Below are 20,626 nucleotides of genomic sequence, written 5' to 3'. Positions count from 1 at the left end.
ATGTCTCCACTGTTGCTTAAAAAGAGAAGGTAAACTGCACACTTAGAAATTTTTATTGTCTTACGATTCACATAAAATGGCATTAACGTCATGGCCTTCCTGTATGTTGCCTTCCTGTCATCTTGAACTAATCAATCCATGCTTCTCTGAATTAAACAAGGAATTGTCTCTGACAACTCAGATCAGCAGTTTCTGAAATACTCAGACTGGCCTGTCTGGCACCATCACATTCAGAGTCACTTAAATCACCCCTCGTCTATATTCTGATTCTCAGTTCACACTGAGTGCCTCCCACGTGGTTGGCCGAGTTAGATATTTACATTAAGGAGCAGTTGAAAAGGAGTACCTAATGAAGTGGCCAGTGTTTATATGTTTTTCCTGCTTTAAGTAAAAATGTATGCTGGGAAATGCCTATTGTTGTGCAGACATCCAGGGCTCTAGGAACCAGTCCAAAGTGCTCTATACAACATGCCTCAATCATACGTTCACATTCATACAAGAGTCAAACATTCACACACATTCCTTCAGAGAGCAACTTGGGGTCAGTACCTTTCCACAGGATATTTGGCATGTGTACTGTAACAGCCAGGGATCGAACCACCAATCTGAGTAGTAGATGATCTGCTCTATCTCCTGAGCTTGAGCTAGGTAGATTAATAGTTTTTGGGTTGTGTGGGTTTTTTTTGTTTTGTTTTTTTAGAAGTAAGATACAACATATAATTATGTGTAAAAACCATGGCAAATAGTTGATATGAAAGTTATAGTACTAATTTACAGTTAAAGTGCAACTCTGTTATGTAGAGTGAATGCAGCATTTTCTCCACACAAATATCGCATTAAGAACACCCCGCTGTCACTGATTCAAAAGCAAAACAAACAAACCAAACTGGCAGCTTAAGCTGTCTCCTGTGTATCTCACCTAAATTTGAAATGAAACATAAAAGCTGTTGCATATTGAAGACATTTTTTTGAGACACCCGCAGCATTTTCAGAAGATTTTAATATTGCAATTTGCATTTCAAAGACACTGAGAGTCAAAAAAGGGATAGGCAAAGGCAGAGCTGTAGGTTAAACAGCCTCTCCTCGAGTTTCTCAAAAAGGGTGCACGGACAGAAAAGGAGCCATGGGAAAAATAGACTTGGGTTGTTTCTTGTGCTTAACCTCACATCTCCCACAGACATATACATTTAGCGCACGAAAATATGACCAATCACTTGACAGGTTCTTGCTGTTCAGCGAATTTCACAATGTTAGCACTTTGTCATGTCAGCCTATATTTACATACAGCATCAACAAAATTGCTAATGGAGTACCAGATGGATTTACCTCAGAAAAATGCACAGAAAAGCTCAAACATTCAGATACTTACAGTTTTTATTTAAAACATTCTGCTTCCTCATTTTTACCACTGTGCCAAAACAAACCAATGGAATCTAAAAGATGTCAAAGAAGTAGACGTAGATATAATGGGCTGTTTTTGTTTCTCTGGCATTAGACAGGCACTGAAGCACCACATTGGTATATTGTGGTTTTTGCCATTACAGGACTGAGGATTAATGATGAACTTCTATTACTTCCCTGTATAGTGACTGTGCATCGTAAAATTATACTGCAATTACTACATTTGGAGACCACACTTCCTGTCTTTAAAAAGTACATATGGCACTAATTTGTGTAAAACTCTAGTCTAAAATACAAATAAAGCAGTAAACATGCTCTTCAGTATTACAGGTTCTTGGTAAAAGGCTTAGTTGTGTGCTTGTTAATGTGCAGCCACTTTAGCAAAATGCTTTTTGCTGTCTACAGACAAAAGGCAGACTCTAGTTATGTTACATCCATGTTCACTGCAGTTACACGACCTTTTGAGGTACAAAACGTTAAAGTTTAAGAATCTTTTGCGATTCTGCTACGTCTGTTGAACTTCTGCCTCAGTCCATATTTTAAAAAAACAAACTAAAACCTATGTATCGTCACCTCAGCCTTTGGTGCGTAACTTTATGCCCTCTGCATTATGGTTGATGTGATTCATTCATTCATTTTCAGACACCGTTTCCATTGGAAAAAGCATCACAATCGTGATGGCCATGTAGCTCGAGGAGAATGAAAAACAGTTTCAGTATCACCTCTAATCTCAGAAGTCATCAAAATGAAAGAATGTATGTGTACAATTAACTACAACATAAAACAAATATTAACATTCCTGCCATCTTCTCCAAATAAAAGAAAGGAATGTCATTGTCAATACATAAATACATTTACAATAACTACAGCTTTTAAAAATATTATGTGGTCAATCCAAAATAACACAAACATTTAAAGTACAATATTATACAACAAAACTAAAATCGGACTCTGAAACAACACTTCATGATGAAGAAATGATCATACATGTTGTGAAATATACATTATTAATCTAGCTTTTTCATTTACAATTCTCATCGACTGACATACCATATATTACAGCGAGAAAGGAGCTGGAGTTAATGGTAGGACAAGTGCATAGCAAAATAGTAGATTATTTTAACCAAGTTAAGGAAACGCATAAAACTGACAAACTGGCTTTAGAAAACAACATTTAAAAACCGTGTTTAAGGCAAATCTCATCATTTAAAATTGGCATAGTCTGAGAAAATGTCAACAAAGTCTTGTACCACCCTGTAGCAGAAGTCATATTGTTCCTGTGGGACGGAAAGAAAACAAAAAAGATGGTTAAAGATGGACACATAATTGCCTACAAAATCAGCGACACTCGAGCTAAAGCGAGACATTTTTCTAGTGCTTTTAAATACTTGGGAACCACTCACCACTGTTTGGACCATGTGAGGCCTCTGCATGCGTAAACTCTTCACAGTTTGAAACACGTCCAGCAGGCCTTCTGCCTTGACTCGCTCCAAGATATTGCTCAGTGCAATGAACGTACCTGTTCGCCCTGCACCAGCACTGCAGGACACACAAAGCACGAACAGTGTTTGCAATGCAAAAATCCTTCTATATTTTATATTGTCAGATAAAAAAGAAGACAACAAATGTGACAAGGTAAGTGTATATAATATTTATATGAATAGAGTTCTATGTGTTGTACCTGCAGTGTACAACAATGGGGTGGTTCCCAGACTGCTGCTGCTGTTTCTGCACTGCGGCGATAATGTCGATCATGCCTTTCCCCTCGGCCGGGATTCCGATCTCTGGCCAGCCGTGGAAGTGGAAGTGCCTGATCATCCTTGTCTGCTTCTCCTTTGAGAGGAAACCCACAGGCGGTTGAGAGATCATAATATCGTTCAAATATGATTTATTAGCAGCATATGAAAGCGTAATGGCAAGTGTGACGTCAGTACAGGTGAAACGTGCAGCAGACGAGTGGTGGACATATGGGTGAGGCCCAGGGAGGCAGGAATGTACTACAAAGCCTCTGGGAGGTGAGGCGGGTCGAATTAAATAAAATATATGAGATGGGAGGCTCCCGCTTGATAACCCTAAACACTTCCTATCCTTATTTTTCCCTCTGGCAGCCCAGAGAGCTCGATATACTCACTTAGAGATTTGTTGCTGTTAGCCAATTGTATTAGAGCCTGTCTAGCTTTACAAAGATAAAAATACTTTCAACTTTCTAAAAAAAATCCTACTCATCTTTTAACTAACACTCTACTAAGCAACTAATCTGTCATTTCACTTGTTGATATCTTTATACCATTTTCACTCACATCTGTAGTTTAAATGATTTGAAAATCATTGCAATACAGCAATTTAAAAAATATATAGTACACCTTTATTCAGTTGTAAGGTTTTATGTATCAGGACATAATAGAAAAAAAAAACCTTGTCCGTAAGAGGTTTGAAAATCGGGTAAATACAAGCATACATGACAAAACATCAGCAGGGATCTTAGGTAAGCAGCTGCTGCTGGGAAGGGCTATAAGTTCATTTACAAACACTAAACTACAGTGAGAGAGATTGCTGCTGTTATTGGTTTTAGCATTTAAAACACTCGATAAATGAAACGAGACAATACATAGTTTGTCCACCAGAGGGTACACACATATTCTCTGTAATTCATAACGTTGTGTCAATAAAACGGTAGTATTTTTAAACTGCATCACTATATCGTCTTAGTAAGGACCAATGAATGAAACAAATCTGTTTGTTTCACGTCTGTAAAAGGTAAAAAATTATCTTCAGATATATTGACTTTCTTAAAAAAAAGAAGAAGAAAAAAGAAAGAAAATCACCAAATCATTATCGGTATCTCTCTGTCAAACTTTAGATCACAACATTCAACACAGCCACCAATCTTCCCACCAGTGGATCTCCCAGCAAATTCATAACATGAGGACATCTGCCCAAAAGCTAAAGCTGGAGCCACATTAGCTCATGCACAGCAGATATTCTAAAAGTGATTGGCTTAAAAAAAAAATCATACAGAAAGTGTATGATTGATGACTAAGAACCATTCTGAAAATGATTCTTAGTTATTTTACCGACTGTTTCTACAGTTTGGCTTAGTTTTCTTTAAATGACGTGGTGTAAATAACGTGGTAGTGTTCATCTGAGGTCCTATTTGCCTAATTTTAAGACGTGCTAATGGCAAGATGCTTTTAATTATTTATTTTTTAATTTTATATCCTTATCCTTATTTATTTGATACCCCTGAGCCACAGGGCGACTGTGGCTCAGGGGGTTGGGAAGCGCATCTGTAACCGGAAGGTCGCCGGTTCGATCCCCGGGCTCTTTGTCCTGGTCGTTGTGTCCTTGGGCAAGACACTTTACCCTACCGCCTACTGGTGTTGGCCAAAGGGCCGATGGCGCGATATGGCAGCCTCGCCTCTGTCAGTCTACCCCAGGGCCGCTGTGGCTACAACCGTAGCTTGCCTCCACCAGTGTGTGAATGTGAGAGTGAATGAATAGTGGCATTGTAAAGTGCTTTGGGTGCCTTGAAAAGCGTTGTATAAATCCAATCCATTATTATTGGGTAAGAATTCAGAAGTTGTAATGGAGTTATTTTATGTTGTGTTGTGACACTTGTTCAATTTTCATATTCTAAAAACCAATTATTTTATATAAAGGAATTGCATGAAGGATCAATAAAAGCCTTTATTTCACGATAACTGATAAAGATGCAGAGCAGGCGTGTTACATTTGCCTGTATTGATAGGACAGGTTTAATTTGCTTACCGGAACAAAGGTGAGTACCAAGTCTCGTAGGCTAAAGGTTTCACACAGGGTGTCTCCCTTTAGCTCTACTGTGTAGTCTCCATAGGAGACTGAGTCCTCTGTCGGCCAGTACTGGCAACATTTGTCCTGCAAAACAGATGAACATTTGTTTACTCACAGCGATGAATAAAAGAAACTGTAGTTTAACAAGTTAAATACTTCATAAATATGAACTTAAATAAATGTACAGTTTCGTGACAAAGGCAGGAAATCAGAACTGGGACGTTTTATGTTGTGTGTATTTATTGTGTTTATTAAAGCCATCAATCATAGCTGGCTTGCAGCGATTAGTTACTGCAGCTTACCTGCTCCCTCTCCTGGAGCTCAGTGAGCATGACTATGGAGTGACATTTCCACTCCCACACCATTCTCCAAAAATCCTCCACTGTGTGCTGCAGAGGGCCCTGTGTGGCAATGTAGTAGTCCTTGTGTCTGTAGCCCTGAGTCAAATCAAAATATAAAGGACTTTATCAGTATAATATAAAGCTTCATCGGTACAATTATTTGTGTTAACACAAATACCTTAAAACCTCAGAAAGAACAAATTAGGAAATACAATATGCTCACATCTATAAAAGACGCATTGACATAGTCTGTGTACTCTTGACCTCTTCTCATGGAAAGAATTACTCTGTTGAAGTCATCTGAAATGGAAACAGTACATCATGAACACGCAGATTAAACTCAAAAACATGTTTACATTAGTAGTATGGTATTGTAAGTATTGCAAGGGACAGAATTAGAAAAACATTCTAAAGGCAGCTGCAGGCAATGTAATCTGCAGCTCAAAATTTGACATAAGTTGGTTATTTATATGGATTTCATCTTACTTACAGGGAATAATTTGCAGAACTCTGTTCTTCTTCATGTTGGCTGGGAGGTTTCCTGTTCTCATGTTCTCTTTCATTATGCGCATGTTAGTCAGTTTCTAAACAAGGAAAATCTAAATGTTACAACTTTATAAAATATTCACCGTCCTTTGGTTTATGAATCAAAACAGGGGAAATAAACTAAGCTGCAGTATTGATGATAAACCATAATGACCATTCTGTAGCACAATTGAATTCTCATGCAGCAATAGAGGAATGTATGCAAGTCAGGTTTATATGTGCAGTGGTGTGCTGATTTTTGTTTTTTTTTCTTTCACATATTTCAGATACGTTTAGACAAAGATAACCAAAGGAAATAAAAAGGCAGTTTTACATCATGATTTCATTTATTAAGAGTAAACCAGCTATCTATGTGTACGTGTCTTGTCTAAACCTAATAACGGACTTTGACCATTTGTGATCATTTGCAATGAGTTGGTCTTCTTTGCTGATTTTGAAGAAGAGTGGTTTCAGATCATCAAAATTTGCTTGATCTGTTTGATATGAAACATGTGACAAATATGCAAAAAAAAAAAAAAAAAAGAAAGAACTGGGGAAGAAGCTAAGTACCTTTTGACTGCACTATATGTTCTTAGAAGTGATATGACTGAAGGGGATTGAAAAAGCTAGAATTTCTTTTGCATTGATTATTAGTGTATATTTTTAGTGCCTGCGTGGGCAGGTTCATAGTTTCCAGAACCTTCACATGCTTCATAACATTTATGAAAAGTGTTTCAATAACTGACAAATAAAAAGCTTAATAAGTTAAAATGACTAATAAAGAAACAACTGCATTTTTGTTAGGTTTTCTTTAGAGATTTCTAAGTTTAGTCTGTAATATTGTGTGAGCGTTTGTTAGATGGGATCCTTTATGGGTCTGAATGTAAAAAGAGGTTCTACCTTAAACTCTTCCTCCAGGCCAATCCGATCACCATCATTAAAGGTGTTGTGCAGTTTCTGCAGATGACCTTCCAGAGAAGAAACATCCAGTTCTGTGTCTCCATAGAGGTAGTATTCAAGCAAGGCCTGATAGATGAATGAGTACTGCATCTGGAGTGAAAATACACACAGATGAATAACACACACTATGCATGGGCCTAGTTGCAGATGATTTACTGTAAAGGATAATTCACATGTCCCACACACATGCCAGGTGTTAGCGTTACGTCATGTGGCTAACATAATCCTTCCCCAACTCACATCTGTCTGGATGAGTTGCGAGCGCTGCTCTCGTATCTTGGAGACAAACCCAAATACGTCAATTTTCTGCTCTGCATGCATCATTTCAATCATGGCATCTATTACAATGAAGGTTCCCGTCCTCCCAACACCAGCACTGGAGATGGAAAACAAATGACACACTGAGCTGAGTGAACCATAATCCTCAGCTGACACTAGCACGTTAACAGACATCAGGAGGGAACAAAGCAACATCTGTGCTTGTAAACACATGTATTGCAATAGTCACTCCAAATGTTTCCATCTTTAGCAGAGAGATTGCTTGCCCACACACATACAAAGGGGATGTTTAAGCATAATACACTGATCTCCACAGAAACAAATTGGATAATTAAAACCATTAGGAGTAAACAGTAAAATACTGAACATTAGGCTACATTAGCTCAGCTCTCGCATACCTGCAGTGGACCACAATGGGCCCAGCGAAGTCTGGATTTACTGACTTGACCTTTTTGAGAAATTTGAGCATTCCAATTGGGGAGAAAGGAACTCCAAAGTCAGGCCAGCTGGTGAAATGGAGCTGGGTGACCAGGCGGGGAGTCTTAGCGGCGTCACTGGCCTGCTAAATAGACACAAGAGGGGGGAAAAGCCATTATCTCTTGTTGGTTGAGCATTCTGTTGAAGATCATTATCAACTCTGTCTTACTCCCAAACCAGCTAGGGAAGCAAAAACAAACCCAATAATTGTTCCTCTAAGACGAATTTGGGTCAAAGTGGTCCGACTGTTTGACTTCATATTTAATGTATCATCTAGTATTTAGTAGAGCCCAAAATTATATGTAGGTAAATCCACCCCTACTACTGGAAGGAATGGCTTAATAAGAGTATTAGAGTTTGGGGGGATTTATATATTATAATGGTGCACTGAAATCCTTGCAGCAGTCTAGAGTAATTTTAGTTTTTCATATACTTGCAGCTTTATCATTTTCTGTTGGGGATCTTTGGATCTGTTACAGTGGCTCCAAAATAAGTAGAATGTCTGGATAGAGTTCTACTAAGTTATGGGAAGCGTCATAAGGCTTTAGTGTATTACTATGTTATTTCAGCATATGGGTAACAGAACCATGTTACCCCTAAGAATACTTGGGAAAACTACATTAACATGACATTAAATGGTTAAGAGTAGTTATTAAGTATATCAAAACAATATCACAAAAAGTAAGTACAAATCTTTTCCAGTTTCATTTGCTACTCCAATCTGTTAGAGATGTAAGTCTCAAAAGGGGAATTTCATTTATGTTCTGTGGTTGCATGACAAAGTGCAAGGTTTTTGTGAAAGTGTTAAGAAAACTGTTCGTGAGATTTCAGTTCCCAGTACCACTTAGCAAAAGATTGGTTGTTTTATGGGATTGGTAAATCTGGATGGGTGGTGATAAATACAATATATTGCCGTGATAATGGATGGATTCTGGTTTATTATGAGTGGTGGAACTTTGTTTAATTCTAGCCAAGTGTTGCTGACAAGTGCTACTATTGAGTGTTATGAATTGAGTTTAAAGACTAGACAGGAAGCTGTTAACGCTAACCAGCGTCATGGTGGCAATTGATTTTATCCATAGTTCTGGATATATTTGCTATCAGAAAAAAAATAACCACAATTTATAATGTATGCATACTATGTGCAATAATAACAGAGTCAATGGTCAAAACTTACATATTGCACACAGAACTTGCGTATGGTGTAATCCACCAGGACTGTGAAGTCATCGACCGCTACCCTCACATTTCCGTAAGTCCAACAACCCTGGTCTGGCCAGTACTGGTAACATTTGTCCTGCAGAGAGATGATATCCATTAATACTAGTATTCATTTTTACTGATCTACATAGCAAAACTGATTCTCTGGCTTTTGCCATCTTAAATATAAAGCTGTGTCTTTGTAAGTGGTGCAGTGATGGAAATTAACACGATTAGCATGTTTTTGATGGTAGGAGAAAACCAAATCTCCCAGAGAAACCTGGTTCAAACCCAGGACCCTCTTTCTATAACCACGGAGACGCTGTGCTGTAATGAATAAATGATCAAAGCAACTGTCTGTGACACATCTAAAAAAGTTTCCTTTATTAAGACAAACGGGTAACTTGCATGACTTCCGTCTGTAAGCAAGCAGTTAGTATATGAGAGCGGTGAAACCACTCCATATCTATTTTTACTTGATTATGATACTACCTTGGACGACTTTATCTCACACGTTATATGACAGCTGATTTGAACACATTAACACCCTTTTTAATACTTCCCTATTTTTATCGATCCTTTGTTAATAAAGTCGCCTTTGCTCACAGTAAAAACACTTCAAGTACTGTGCTGTGAAAAAGTATTTACCCACTTCCTGATTTTAGTGTTTTGCATATTTACCCTACTTCAGATCAAAAAAATCTTTAATGTTAGACAACAATAATCCAAGTAAATACAAAATGAAGTTGTTAAAATAATGATTAAAACCTCATTCCATTTATTAAGGAAAAAAGCTATAAAAACGTACCTCACCACGTGTGAAAAAGTAATTGAATCAAGAAATACCTTAAATAGAACCTGTTTAATAAAATGTGGTACGCTGAGAGCATCATGCTACGATCTAAAGAAGCATATATCAGTCTGGAAAAGGTTACAAAGCCATTTCTAAGGCTTTGTGACTCCAGTGAACCATTATTCACAAGTGGAGAAAACTTGTAACAGTCATGAACCTTCCCAGAAGTGGGTGGCCTACCAAAAGTACTCCGAGTGCACATCGCAGACTCATCGAAGATGTCATAAAAATATCCCGAGCAACATTTAAAGAACTGCAGGCCTCACTTGCTTCAGTTAAGGTCAGTGTTCAAGATGAGGGAAGATATAAGAAAGACACTATCCAGTGCAAACGTTTTGTAAAGTTTGTGTACAGTTACATATTGTATAAAAATGCAGCATTTTCTAAGTAGATCAACAGTCAACCATTTCTCACATAGAGCCAGGTAGGTTTGGATAGCTTTTTTTTTCCTTAATAAATTCAAAACTACATTTTGTATTTAATCCGGTTATTTTTGTTTAATATGGAAATTTTTTGATACAAAACATGTAAGTGCAACAATAAGAAAGTAAAAAAGAAATCAGGAAATCAGGAACAGGGAAAATACTTTTTCCCTTAACATGTAGCAGAGAAACAGGCGTCAGACAAGATAACATCATCTGACACCACCTTTGACCACAACCAATGAAATCTATATTTAAATGTGCTTAAGGGAAACTTTACTTTTCACTTCCCTTGTCCAAAATGCTGTTAGAGACGAGAGTTGGTGGAAGAAGCAAACACTGTAGTTATAGCTGTAGAGACCACATGACAACTGAAGCACTCCCGTTATGAACAACGTTTAAAATCACTTACTTCTTTTCTTTCTTTCAGATTTGTCAACATAACAACGGTTGATACTTTCTGCTCCCAAATCATCCGCCAGAAATCTGCTACGGTGTCTTCTTTTGGACCTAACAGATCCCCCCCCCCCAAAAAAAATTTAATTAAACCACAATTTAAAACTAAAAATATATAGAGAGATAATTATGTCATGTTTCTAAATGCCCTATAGCTTACCTTGTGCGCCTATGAATTTGTTCTTTTCCGTGAAACCCTATTTTTAAAAAAATCAAAAATAAATATAGGATTAATAATCTTCACTGTTTTTCACCTGAAATGGTAGAGATCAGACAAGTATTTAAATGCTCAAGAGTTCAAGCTCAAATTCACTATTTTGGCACAAAAAAGGACTCACATCAATGTAAGAGGCATTCACATAGTCTGAACAGGGATTTCCCTCCAGCTCTGTTAACACCACTCTAGAATGATCATCTGCAATGAAAAGTACCACAAATTTAGCAAAAATGTAACTTTTAAATCAGTTTACAATGTGTATCATTACTACATTATTAAAAATGATTATAAAATATATATATTGAGAAATATACTTTTGCTTTCTTGGAGATGGCTGGATGAGAAGATTAAAGCATGTCTGTGCAGTCTGAAGCCACAATCAGCAGACTGCCTGACTAATTTGGCATTAAGCCTTTAAACAAGCAGTAACTTTTTTAAGGCTCTTCTGGTTTACTGTCATTTGTTTACACTATTTGTATATATTTACAGCAGACCCGTATTCCCTTAAACCCGGAGAAAGCTGAAAATGCTGCACTCAGTGTATGTTCAAGTGATTCCCAATGTCATCATTTTGGTATTTGGTCTCCATTTAAGAAGGCCTGAAACAGTTTTCTCTCAGTGGAGTCTGTTGAAGTACAGTGACCTGAGTGTTTTTGATGGAATTGGATGTTTTGGCTCTGCAGAGACAACGCAGCTGCTTGTTGATAGCACAGAGACGTACTGTGATTACTGATCTGCAGAGCTAACACAGCAAGGACTATATGAAACGCTATGACATAAGAACCGTAGAATGTAACCACCTTTGTTCTTACAAATTTGTTTACCACTTCCCCTTGAAATTAAGCAATTATTTATATTTTATACTATTCATCTGTGGCTCTTGGGCAAACCTAGTCTCATTATAAATTCTATAAAACCTGTATTTCACAAATCTGGCTTCCAACAATCACTAATCTGTCTTTAACGTGGTCATAGCTCTGACTGTGTCAGCACAGCAGCCCCTCCAACCTGCTGTTCAAACTTTCAGTTTGCAAGGTGCAGCCAATCATAATACAGCTGGGTGGGGGGTGGAGCTACACCAAGGCCAAGATGAGGATGAGGATTATTCTGAAGAGTCCAAAAATAGAAACATGGCTCCGTAAAAGTATAGGAAGTATATATTTCAAGTCTTTGTGATAGGGTGACTAGAAGGTTTGTATTAAAATAAGTGGTAGCTCTTGCCTTGAAAGCAAATGAACATGTTTCCATGGAATTCAAACCATTTATTTAAGGTGAAGAACAGTTTAAAAAAACCTAAACCGTGATGCATTGTGAAAATACAGCAGAAACCGCAAGTAAAAAAGATTTGTGATGAAACCACTTCATTGCAACTGCACACACAAACTCTTCTGAAGAATCTACTGTAGCAAGGGAAACAAGAGTGTTTGAGGCATGTGACACATGGGACAGGAAGCTTGTAGGTGTGACTCAGAAAACTGAACAGAAAGTATACTCACAGGGAAGGATGTTGGGGTATCTGTTCTTCTCCTTATTTTCTTCCTTGTTTGCTTCTTCGTATGTCCCTTGGGGATTACCCCCTGGCAAGGACTGCAAAATAAAATGATAGTTTTGAATATACGCGCACATAATGAAAAATGATTCGTCAGCAGCTCACGGCCAGTGCATTGTGTTCTGCTCTATGCAAGGCTTTGTTCAGCCTTAGTGTAGGCACTTCCTCTGCTGCCTGCCATAAACAGTTCTCCATTAAAAGCTGAGAACTTCAGCTTCCTCTGTCTGTACTGATAAACCATCTAAATGAAATCATACTTCAATGTGTTAACATAAAGCATGAATCATACTCTTTATTTTGACACAAATTCTAAATCATAGACACATATAGACGAAGGGGTATTTTTTCCATCTGTGTGGGTGTATGTATCAGACCAGTATCAGATCAGTTATGTGTCATGGGAGGTGCAATAAATAAAGCTCCCGTAGTTTTCCCTGAACAAAAATACACATGTAAGTCATGGTTTTGAACTCTTGCTCACATATGAACATGGAGAACATTACAGTTATGGGAAAACCCTTTCAGTCCAGTTTTGGATAGTTTGTGATAGTTTTGTTGCCACAACACAGATATGACGAAGTTTGACCATTGTAAATCATTTCACACAGTGTTACTGAGTAACACTGCGTGAAGGTTTAAAATGTAAGTAACTAAATTTCACTGGTAAATCATGCATAGAATTAGAGGTGGGGAGGCACTTGCAGTGTGTTTAAAAAAGGAAAAAAGTGAACCAATATTTCAACAGACCTACAAATGCACATGAAGGCACCATAATAGCCCTGCCTCACATGCCTGATGTAAGCATCACTCTGATTGTTTAAACCACACAAAACTGCTTTGTGATTACCGTTAACTACCGCTAATCTAACTTCCAGGAAAAAAAAAAAAAAAAAAGAAGTGGGGCGGCTTACATTGTACTCCTCCCTGAACAGCTTGCCATCATCAGCTGAGCGGAGCCTGTATTCCTCCTCTAGGTGGTCAACTGGGATGGGCAAGTATGTCTTGGAGGCAGAAGAGGATCTGGGCAGAAGAACCACCGTCTGTTGCTCTGTGGGGAGAAGAGACAGTGGGTTTATCACCCAACCTAAGCTGATTTCTTTGTTTGGTTTTAATATTTTGCCATTAAATTATTTGTTGTGTTCAAATAAAATTTACATTAGCATCATTCAGCTTAGTATTTAAAAGTTGTCTGCTATTAATAAATCAAATTGGTGTCACTGTGATATTTAGCTATGTTAAATGAGTAGTTGAATGTAATTCAATGCAAAACATTTGATTTGGTTTATTTAGAAAAGTGGTTCCCAACCTTTTTGTCATGTGGCAAGGGAATCATATCTCAATTACTGATTTCACTTTAGGGGGTTACTTTGCACAACCTATATAATATTATGCAATATACTAGTTTCATATGTTTTTTTCTACAGTTCACCGTATGATTACCACTCTAATTTTATCAGTAATTTTAGGCAAATCATTGGTTTAACTAATAGCTAATACTTTATTTTATCAGATCTCATTGGCTAACTATTTTGACTGTCTATTAGCTACTTTTAGACACATGCTGTAGTTACTTAAACACTTTAAATAGCTAAAGCACTTATTTGCTAGTGTTACTTCCATAATTTCAATGGTATACTAGCTCCTTTTAGCTGACATCTTGAATGTGTATCTGTTAGCTGCCTTTAGCTGACTATGTTGACAGCTTAATTATTAGCCATGCATTTCAGCTCTCGCTAACGTTATTTTCAGCTGTAATTTCAACAATTTGTCTACTTCTTTGTGGTATTATGACCATTTATCCACTCCTTTTAGCTGTTTACACTATTCTAGCCTATTAAATAGCATTACATATTCTGAAGACTGTCTGACGCTATTTAGTAAAAGACTAGACTAGTTCAGTCTACAATAGCGCACCTTGGGACTGAAGCATATCTGGTTGGGAATCACTGAATTAGTTTACTGAACTGCTTTACAATGAATCAAAAAACAAAATCATGACCAAACTGCTTTTCACCCATATGTGATGCTGGTGCGTGTTTGCTAAACAGGAAACAGAGTGCAAGTACTGGATGATCACCACACATCAGACATTAAAACCCAAAAAACCCAAAAGGAACCCCAGGGAGAACCCATTTACACCATCCCACAGGTTTGCCAGCGCACTGGCAAGGCATTCTGTTAGCGTCACAATTTGCAAAATACAGACTGGAAAAGTACTGAGAGAGGGTTAGTAAAAGGTTCCTGATACTGCCACCCTGTATACTTGACCTGGTGGTATAATGGTGTATAACGACTCAGTACTGTGTCCAAGCTCTAAAACATAACACACACATCACATCACTTGTAACACAGACATGTACAGAGGACAACACAGCACTGTGATCAAGCATTGCATTTCATTCATTGTGATAATGTAATCCTCATAGATGTACTGTGTACAAATAAAAAACTTGTATGTATATACACTCAGAGGCCACTTTGTTAGGTACACCTGTTGAACTGCTTATTAACAAATATCTAATCAGCCAATCCCATGGCTGCAACTCAGTGCATTTAGGCATGTAGAAATCCTTAAGACAATCTTCTGAAATTCAGAAAGAGCATCAGAAAGGTGATTTCTGAGATTTTGAACGTGTCATGGTTACTAGTGCCAGATGGGCTGGTCTTTTCCCTCACAACCATCTCTAGGGTTTACAGATAATGGTCCAAAATAGGAGAAATTATCCATTGAGCAGCAGTTCTCTGGAGTAAAATGTCTCATTTATTTAAGAGGTCAGTGGAGAATGGCTTGATTATTTCAAGCTTATAGAAAGGCAACAGTAACTGAACCACTTGTTACAACCAAAGTACACAGAAGATCACGTCTGAACGTACAAAATGTCGAACCTTGAAGCAGCTAGACTACAGCAGCAAAAGATCATATACAGTGTCACTCCTGCCAGCTAAGAACAGGAAACTGTTACTACAATTCACACAGTCTTACCAAATTTGGACAATGGAGGATGATGAGTCTGGACTTCAATGATATTTGGATGGTAGGGTCAAGATGGCATAAACAGCATGAACAACAAACACAAAAAAACAAGCATGGATCCATACTGCCTTATATCAACAATTCAGGTTGGTAAAGCTGTGTGGGATATTTTCTTGGTGCAGTTTGGGCTCCTTAGTACCAATTACCACTGTTTAAAAGCCACAGTCTGCCTGAATATTATTGCTGACCATGTTTATGCCTTTATGACCACACTGTACCCATCTTCCAATGGCTGCTTCCAGTAGGATAACATGCAATGTCACAAAGCCCAAATCATCTATAACTGGTTTCTTGAACATAACAATGAATTCACGGTACTTAAATGGCCTCCACAGTCACCTGATCCCAATTCTGTTGCAAACGTTTGGCATGTAAGAAACAGGAGATTCACATCAGCCAAAAAGTCAACAACAACTGTATGATGCCATCAGCAAGGTGCCAAAATCAAAATGCTTCTGGCACCTTGCTGAATCTAATCAATGAAGAATTAAAGCATTCTAAAAGCAACAGGAAGTCCAGCCAAAGACTAGCAAAGTATACCTAATAAAGTGACCAGTGAGTGTATAATGAATGTAGACAACAATAAGCGATAAAATAAAAAAAAAATAAAAAAAAGCAATACAGTGTATATTTTATAGTTTCATTATACAGACATATTACTTTAATTAATCAATCTTTCAAATCGTGTAGAATTTAGAATTAAAAAGCAATTAAGTACTACACTTCCCTATCGAGTGAAAGTTTCAGTTTCATATAAAATACTTTTGTAATATGACACCGTTTCATGTTTAAAATTATTGTGATCGGCAGCAAGATGTCAACAAGATATAACAACAAATTTGGGGTGTGTTGTGTATTTTGTTTCCCCTTAGCTCAGTGATATACTATTTCCCATTTGGATAAATACAACATGCTCTCTACATTCCTCTGTAGCGTTAGACAAAAATATACTTCCAAAAGAAGATTGAAACATGTTCAGTGAGTTCAGCGAGTTTCCTGTAAGAGCTGATAGCTCCTGTCATGTGGTACTTTACATGAAACTATTATGATGTCGCTACAAGTTGTCAAAAACTGCTCAGAGAGAAGAACTACCCTTTGTACCAATAATGTTTCAAACTAATCTTACATACGCTGTCAAAAAGCTATACAAAGTGGTAAAGATAATAGAGCGTTTTGTTTTTCACATCAACCACAGGAAGTTTAAAACAACCACAAGGCAATGGTGGGACAACCTGCATATACAGTTACAAATATAAAACCTCTTTGCAGCTCCCTATCGATGCATATCTTAATCTCTAGCCTGTTTTTCACTTTAAGTTTCTGTTTCTGTGCACCACGTTTTAACTCTACAACCTACAATGTGTCTCACAGTGTTACCTTGTTCCTCCAGGATGCCATTTGGTATCTTCTTGTCAACTGTTGTGACTACAGCTTTCCTCTGGTTTTTTAACCTGCAAGGAAAAGAACAGAGACGTTACCGCGATGTAAAACACAAGAAAAGATGATGACATGGTAAAATCATCTACGCTGTTTTCGTTTAACCAAAGTTCTTCATTGTAGTTAAATTATAACATCTGCCAAAAGATAACCTTGGAAAAAAAGCTATCCAACCTACCATCTGAAACTTGAGAAGCTATTTTTTCTCATTAGCTGATGTCAAAGAGAGACAGAGTTGTAGTCTGAATGCGGTACAGAATTTGTTATTCACTCTGTTAAGTTGCCTACTTCTACTGTCACAGTCTTTTCTGTTCGAAGCATGAGAGGGAGTCAGCCTACAGCACTTCCTGACGGGGCTCCGCCTTAATGACTAAAGGAGGAAGTGTTTGTCACCGGAGCTCTGCCCCTGAGCCTGGCTAATAGCCAGTGAGTGAAGAGCAGGGAGAGGGATAAGGTGAAGTAACTGAATCCCAGCTGGGTGGGAGTTTTTACCTGAGGAAGTACCAGGCTAGCAGTGCGATGATGAGCACCAGCAGGGACACAACCAGCACAGTGGAGATGATGTATTGGTTACCTGTGGTTTCTGTTTAAAGGAGAAGGAAAGTCACAGCCAGGGGTCATGTAACACCACCAACAAAGAAACAGGAAGAGGGGGCAAGACTGATAATATATGTGCCTGTGTGCGCAAATGCTCTGCAGCATTCATGTGTGCATCACATGAACTCATCACATAAATACTTGATGAAGCAAAGCACCTCCAGTAAACTCTTGTGGCCACAGAGCTGATTTAATAACTGGCCTAAGCAGTATTTTGTCTATAGAGATAAGCATCAGCATATTTCATCCTCCTGGAGTGTCGATCAGAAAACAACAGACTCTTAGAGTGGCGACTCAACCAAGAGTCACAGCCACACAGCCGACCATTATCTGTGTTTATAAAGATGTACAATAAGCCTTAAATTACTGTCCAGGGTTCCTGAAGTTCACTGTGATCTGGTAATAACAAGGCTGTGTAAGAAAAAAAGGCTGTTATCAAGCTGATGCCTGCATTGCAGAAGATGTATTATAATTATATCTTATGGAAAAGCACCGAGTGCAGTGTGTGGGGATGGGATCTGGTCGCTGTCACAGATTGTTGAGTGCTGTGCAGTCTCACACATTAAGGTAGAAGTGACCTTGTTTGTGCTCTTACCGTCATTACTGTTGTTGTTCACTGTTGTGGAATTGTTTGCTGTTGTTGTCGTGACAAACAAAAGTAGAACCATTGTGACTGCAGAAAAACAAAATGAAGACGGATATTAAATTTAGTGCCAGACATGCCTGCAAACTCAAGATTCATGTGGATGTGGGAGTTGGATAATATCACTATTCAGAGGAAACAAAAGCCATGGTTTCATTTCTTTATTCATGACCGTTGCTTTCAGGAATGTGCTCATCGGTGCAAAGTTCGCTGGGACACAATGGAACAACACACTCATATCCTGGTCATTCATTAGTGCTGTCATAAAAACCCCAGTGTAATGCCAAACATGTCCACATGGTGGCACAATAGACCAGTTTTTTGTTTTTTTTATTGTTCTTTGTTTTGTTTTTTTTAAATCTGGTAAAAAAAACAAAAAAAAACATAGTTCCTTAATAAATCCAGCAATAAAGCATCCAAAGGTAATACACAGGCCAAGGAAAAACACATCCTTTAAAGCTTTCATTTAAAGTAATTTCATATGAAAGGGGTTTCACATGATGGTTAAGGTTATGGCAGCACAATTATTACAACCATTTCGACTCATCAATGTATTTTCAGATTAGGAAAGAAGTTAGTAGTCTTAACAACTGTTTTCCTTCGGCAGTTTCCAATGCAATTCAATTCCAGGATATACCAAGAATAGGGCTTTAAAGTTAAAGAAACCTCCCACAGTCACACCCCATGTGTGCCAGCAAAAGCACTAGATGTCATATGACGTTGAGCTATAAATGAATGTCCTATCCAAGTTGAGAGTACGATCACGAGGCATGAAATCAAGCGACGCACACCAAGAGGTTTCACAAAAAACATTAGATACTCTTCCTTTTGTCACCTTCACTGCTCGCAAACGCAAATGTTTGTTCAAATTCACAAATATACAAGACTTGCACACACACACAGATTTTCAGATTGTCCTTGTACAGTGACATCCAAGAGTCGCAACTGAATTATCTTTTTGCCGTTCGTAGATGGAACCAGATAATTTAATTGATTCTAATGTTTGAGCAGTCAGACTGGATTCACATCGGACTGATTTAAGCACCTCTTTTTAAAAAAAGGAAAGAAAAAAGAAAAAAAAACTACTGGTGGGATTTAAAAACCAATAAGCCTTGAGATGTTTGCACCTTTAAAAAGATTTTTTTTTTCACCAAAGCATTCCAAAAGTTGGAATTTCAGCAAAGGGCACCAACACAGAGCTTCTATCACACCATAATGAAGTGTGCGCTTTCTCTCCCCAAGGCTGCAGGTGTGCCTGGGAGAGAGAGCGTATGTGTGTGTGAGGTGGAGCTTTGCAGCTGCAGTGAAAAGAAAACCCAGGCCAAGTGCATAGTCAATGAAGACACTGTGTTGAAGCCTCCACGCTGTGCCGCAGTGTCCTGTAATGGGTCCAGGCAGGACACCAAAGGAATGCGGAGGCAGCAGAGCAGAGACACCGACCGCAGTGGGGAGAGAAGGCGCAGAAGGTCCAGGTCAATAATATTTCCTGGAGCAATTAATAAACCCTGACATGTCAAGCCCCTGCTCTGTGGGGAAGACTGATGAGAGAATTCTAATGAGAAAAGAGGAAGAGGAGGAGCCCCTCCCCACCCCCGTTTCTCCAGCTCTGTCTTTGCTCTTATCCCCCTCTTTAAGGTCTTCTCTGCAAATGTCACAGGCTCGGATGAGGGGGGAGGTTATTGAGTTGAGTTTGTACAGTGTGTGAATCCTTGGGGTAAGGCTTGGTGTATCTGTGATGTGGAAATAGATTTGCAGCACCATTTGGGACTTTCCTCTACACAGGCTGCACTGAATTTTATGTATCCTGCTTCTGTCTGTTTGTGTATACGATGGCTCAGCAGGGACACCCAGCGGAGTGCTCACAGCCAGGCCTATGGCTGTGTCTTGTGGTTAAGTGTTGCTGCTTCTTCTAAGCTTCTCCCAGTTCATGGCTCCCGTATCATCTCCAGAGATGTCACCCTGTCGTGTTTTTGCCTCCAACCCCCTGTGTGACTCAACTACTCCTTTGGGACTACATGCTGTTCAGCTTCTGCTTTCCAGCTTTTCCCGTCTTGTCGGTGCAGTGGTCTCCTGTCTGACCTCATTAGCATCTTTGAGGAGATCACCAACTTCCTTTCCTCTCTTTTTGTGAGGACATTTCTCACACTATTATACTATTAATAACACTACCGACTATTACTCTGGATAGCTAACTCAGCAAAAAACAGCTGTCCTTTAGTTAGGGTCAGATCCTAGTCAAACAGTTATAATCACATTTTGTGTGCTCTCATCTGTGTATTGTCCTTTGTGCATTTACCACTCAGCAGCTAGCCACCAACCGTTAGCCATAAAGAAAATAGGTCATGGGAGATGGAAGCTTCGGGGAGGGGGGGCATCTTTATTTTATTATAGGAGACATGTCCAACTAGCTTTGGGGAAGGGGATT

At 38.5% G+C, this 20,626-nt stretch overlaps 1 protein-coding gene across 7 annotated transcripts in view; it reads right to left on the bottom strand.

Annotated features, from left to right (window-relative positions):
- Positions 1 to 980: 980 nt before the first annotated feature.
- ptprea (protein tyrosine phosphatase receptor type Ea) overlaps positions 981 to 20,626 on the bottom strand; it is a 59,638-nt gene continuing 39,992 nt past the window's right edge. For 4 of the 7 annotated variants that reach the window (XM_085284895.1, XM_085284898.1, XM_085284897.1 and 1 more), the window contains 20 exons: positions 18,154 to 18,231; positions 17,454 to 17,544; positions 16,902 to 16,975; positions 14,759 to 14,803; positions 13,402 to 13,538; positions 12,438 to 12,528; positions 11,063 to 11,139; positions 10,885 to 10,921; positions 10,681 to 10,778; positions 8,971 to 9,090; positions 7,715 to 7,878; positions 7,278 to 7,413; positions 6,978 to 7,127; positions 6,043 to 6,136; positions 5,776 to 5,852; positions 5,514 to 5,648; positions 5,170 to 5,295; positions 3,083 to 3,234; positions 2,805 to 2,940; positions 981 to 2,678 (listed from right to left, as the gene is read on the bottom strand). In XM_085284895.1, coding sequence (XP_085141021.1) covers positions 2,604 to 2,678; positions 2,805 to 2,940; positions 3,083 to 3,234; positions 5,170 to 5,295; positions 5,514 to 5,648; positions 5,776 to 5,852; positions 6,043 to 6,136; positions 6,978 to 7,127; positions 7,278 to 7,413; positions 7,715 to 7,878; positions 8,971 to 9,090; positions 10,681 to 10,778; positions 10,885 to 10,921; positions 11,063 to 11,139; positions 12,438 to 12,528; positions 13,402 to 13,538; positions 14,759 to 14,803; positions 16,902 to 16,975; positions 17,454 to 17,544; positions 18,154 to 18,226 — 2,088 coding nt within the window. In that variant the 5' untranslated portion in view covers positions 18,227 to 18,231 and the 3' untranslated portion in view covers positions 981 to 2,603. Of the gene's footprint in view, positions 2,679 to 2,804; positions 2,941 to 3,082; positions 3,235 to 5,169; positions 5,296 to 5,513; positions 5,649 to 5,775; positions 5,853 to 6,042; positions 6,137 to 6,977; positions 7,128 to 7,277; positions 7,414 to 7,714; positions 7,879 to 8,970; positions 9,091 to 10,680; positions 10,779 to 10,884; positions 10,922 to 11,062; positions 11,140 to 12,437; positions 12,529 to 13,401; positions 13,539 to 14,758; positions 14,804 to 16,901; positions 16,976 to 17,139; positions 17,270 to 17,453; positions 17,545 to 18,153; positions 18,232 to 20,626 lie in introns of those variants that run through there. The other 3 variants (XM_085284900.1, XM_085284901.1, XM_085284902.1) reach the window with 3 other exon arrangements.

This window comes from Mchenga conophoros, linkage group LG8 (genome assembly GCF_057382185.1).
Source record: "Mchenga conophoros isolate Kocher_MC1m ecotype Shallow Benthic linkage group LG8, M_conophoros_male_GT1.1, whole genome shotgun sequence".
Taxonomy (NCBI): domain Eukaryota; kingdom Metazoa; phylum Chordata; class Actinopteri; order Cichliformes; family Cichlidae; genus Mchenga; species Mchenga conophoros.
Note: the sequence above shows the minus strand (reverse complement) of the source record. Positions and strands in the feature narration are given on the sequence as shown.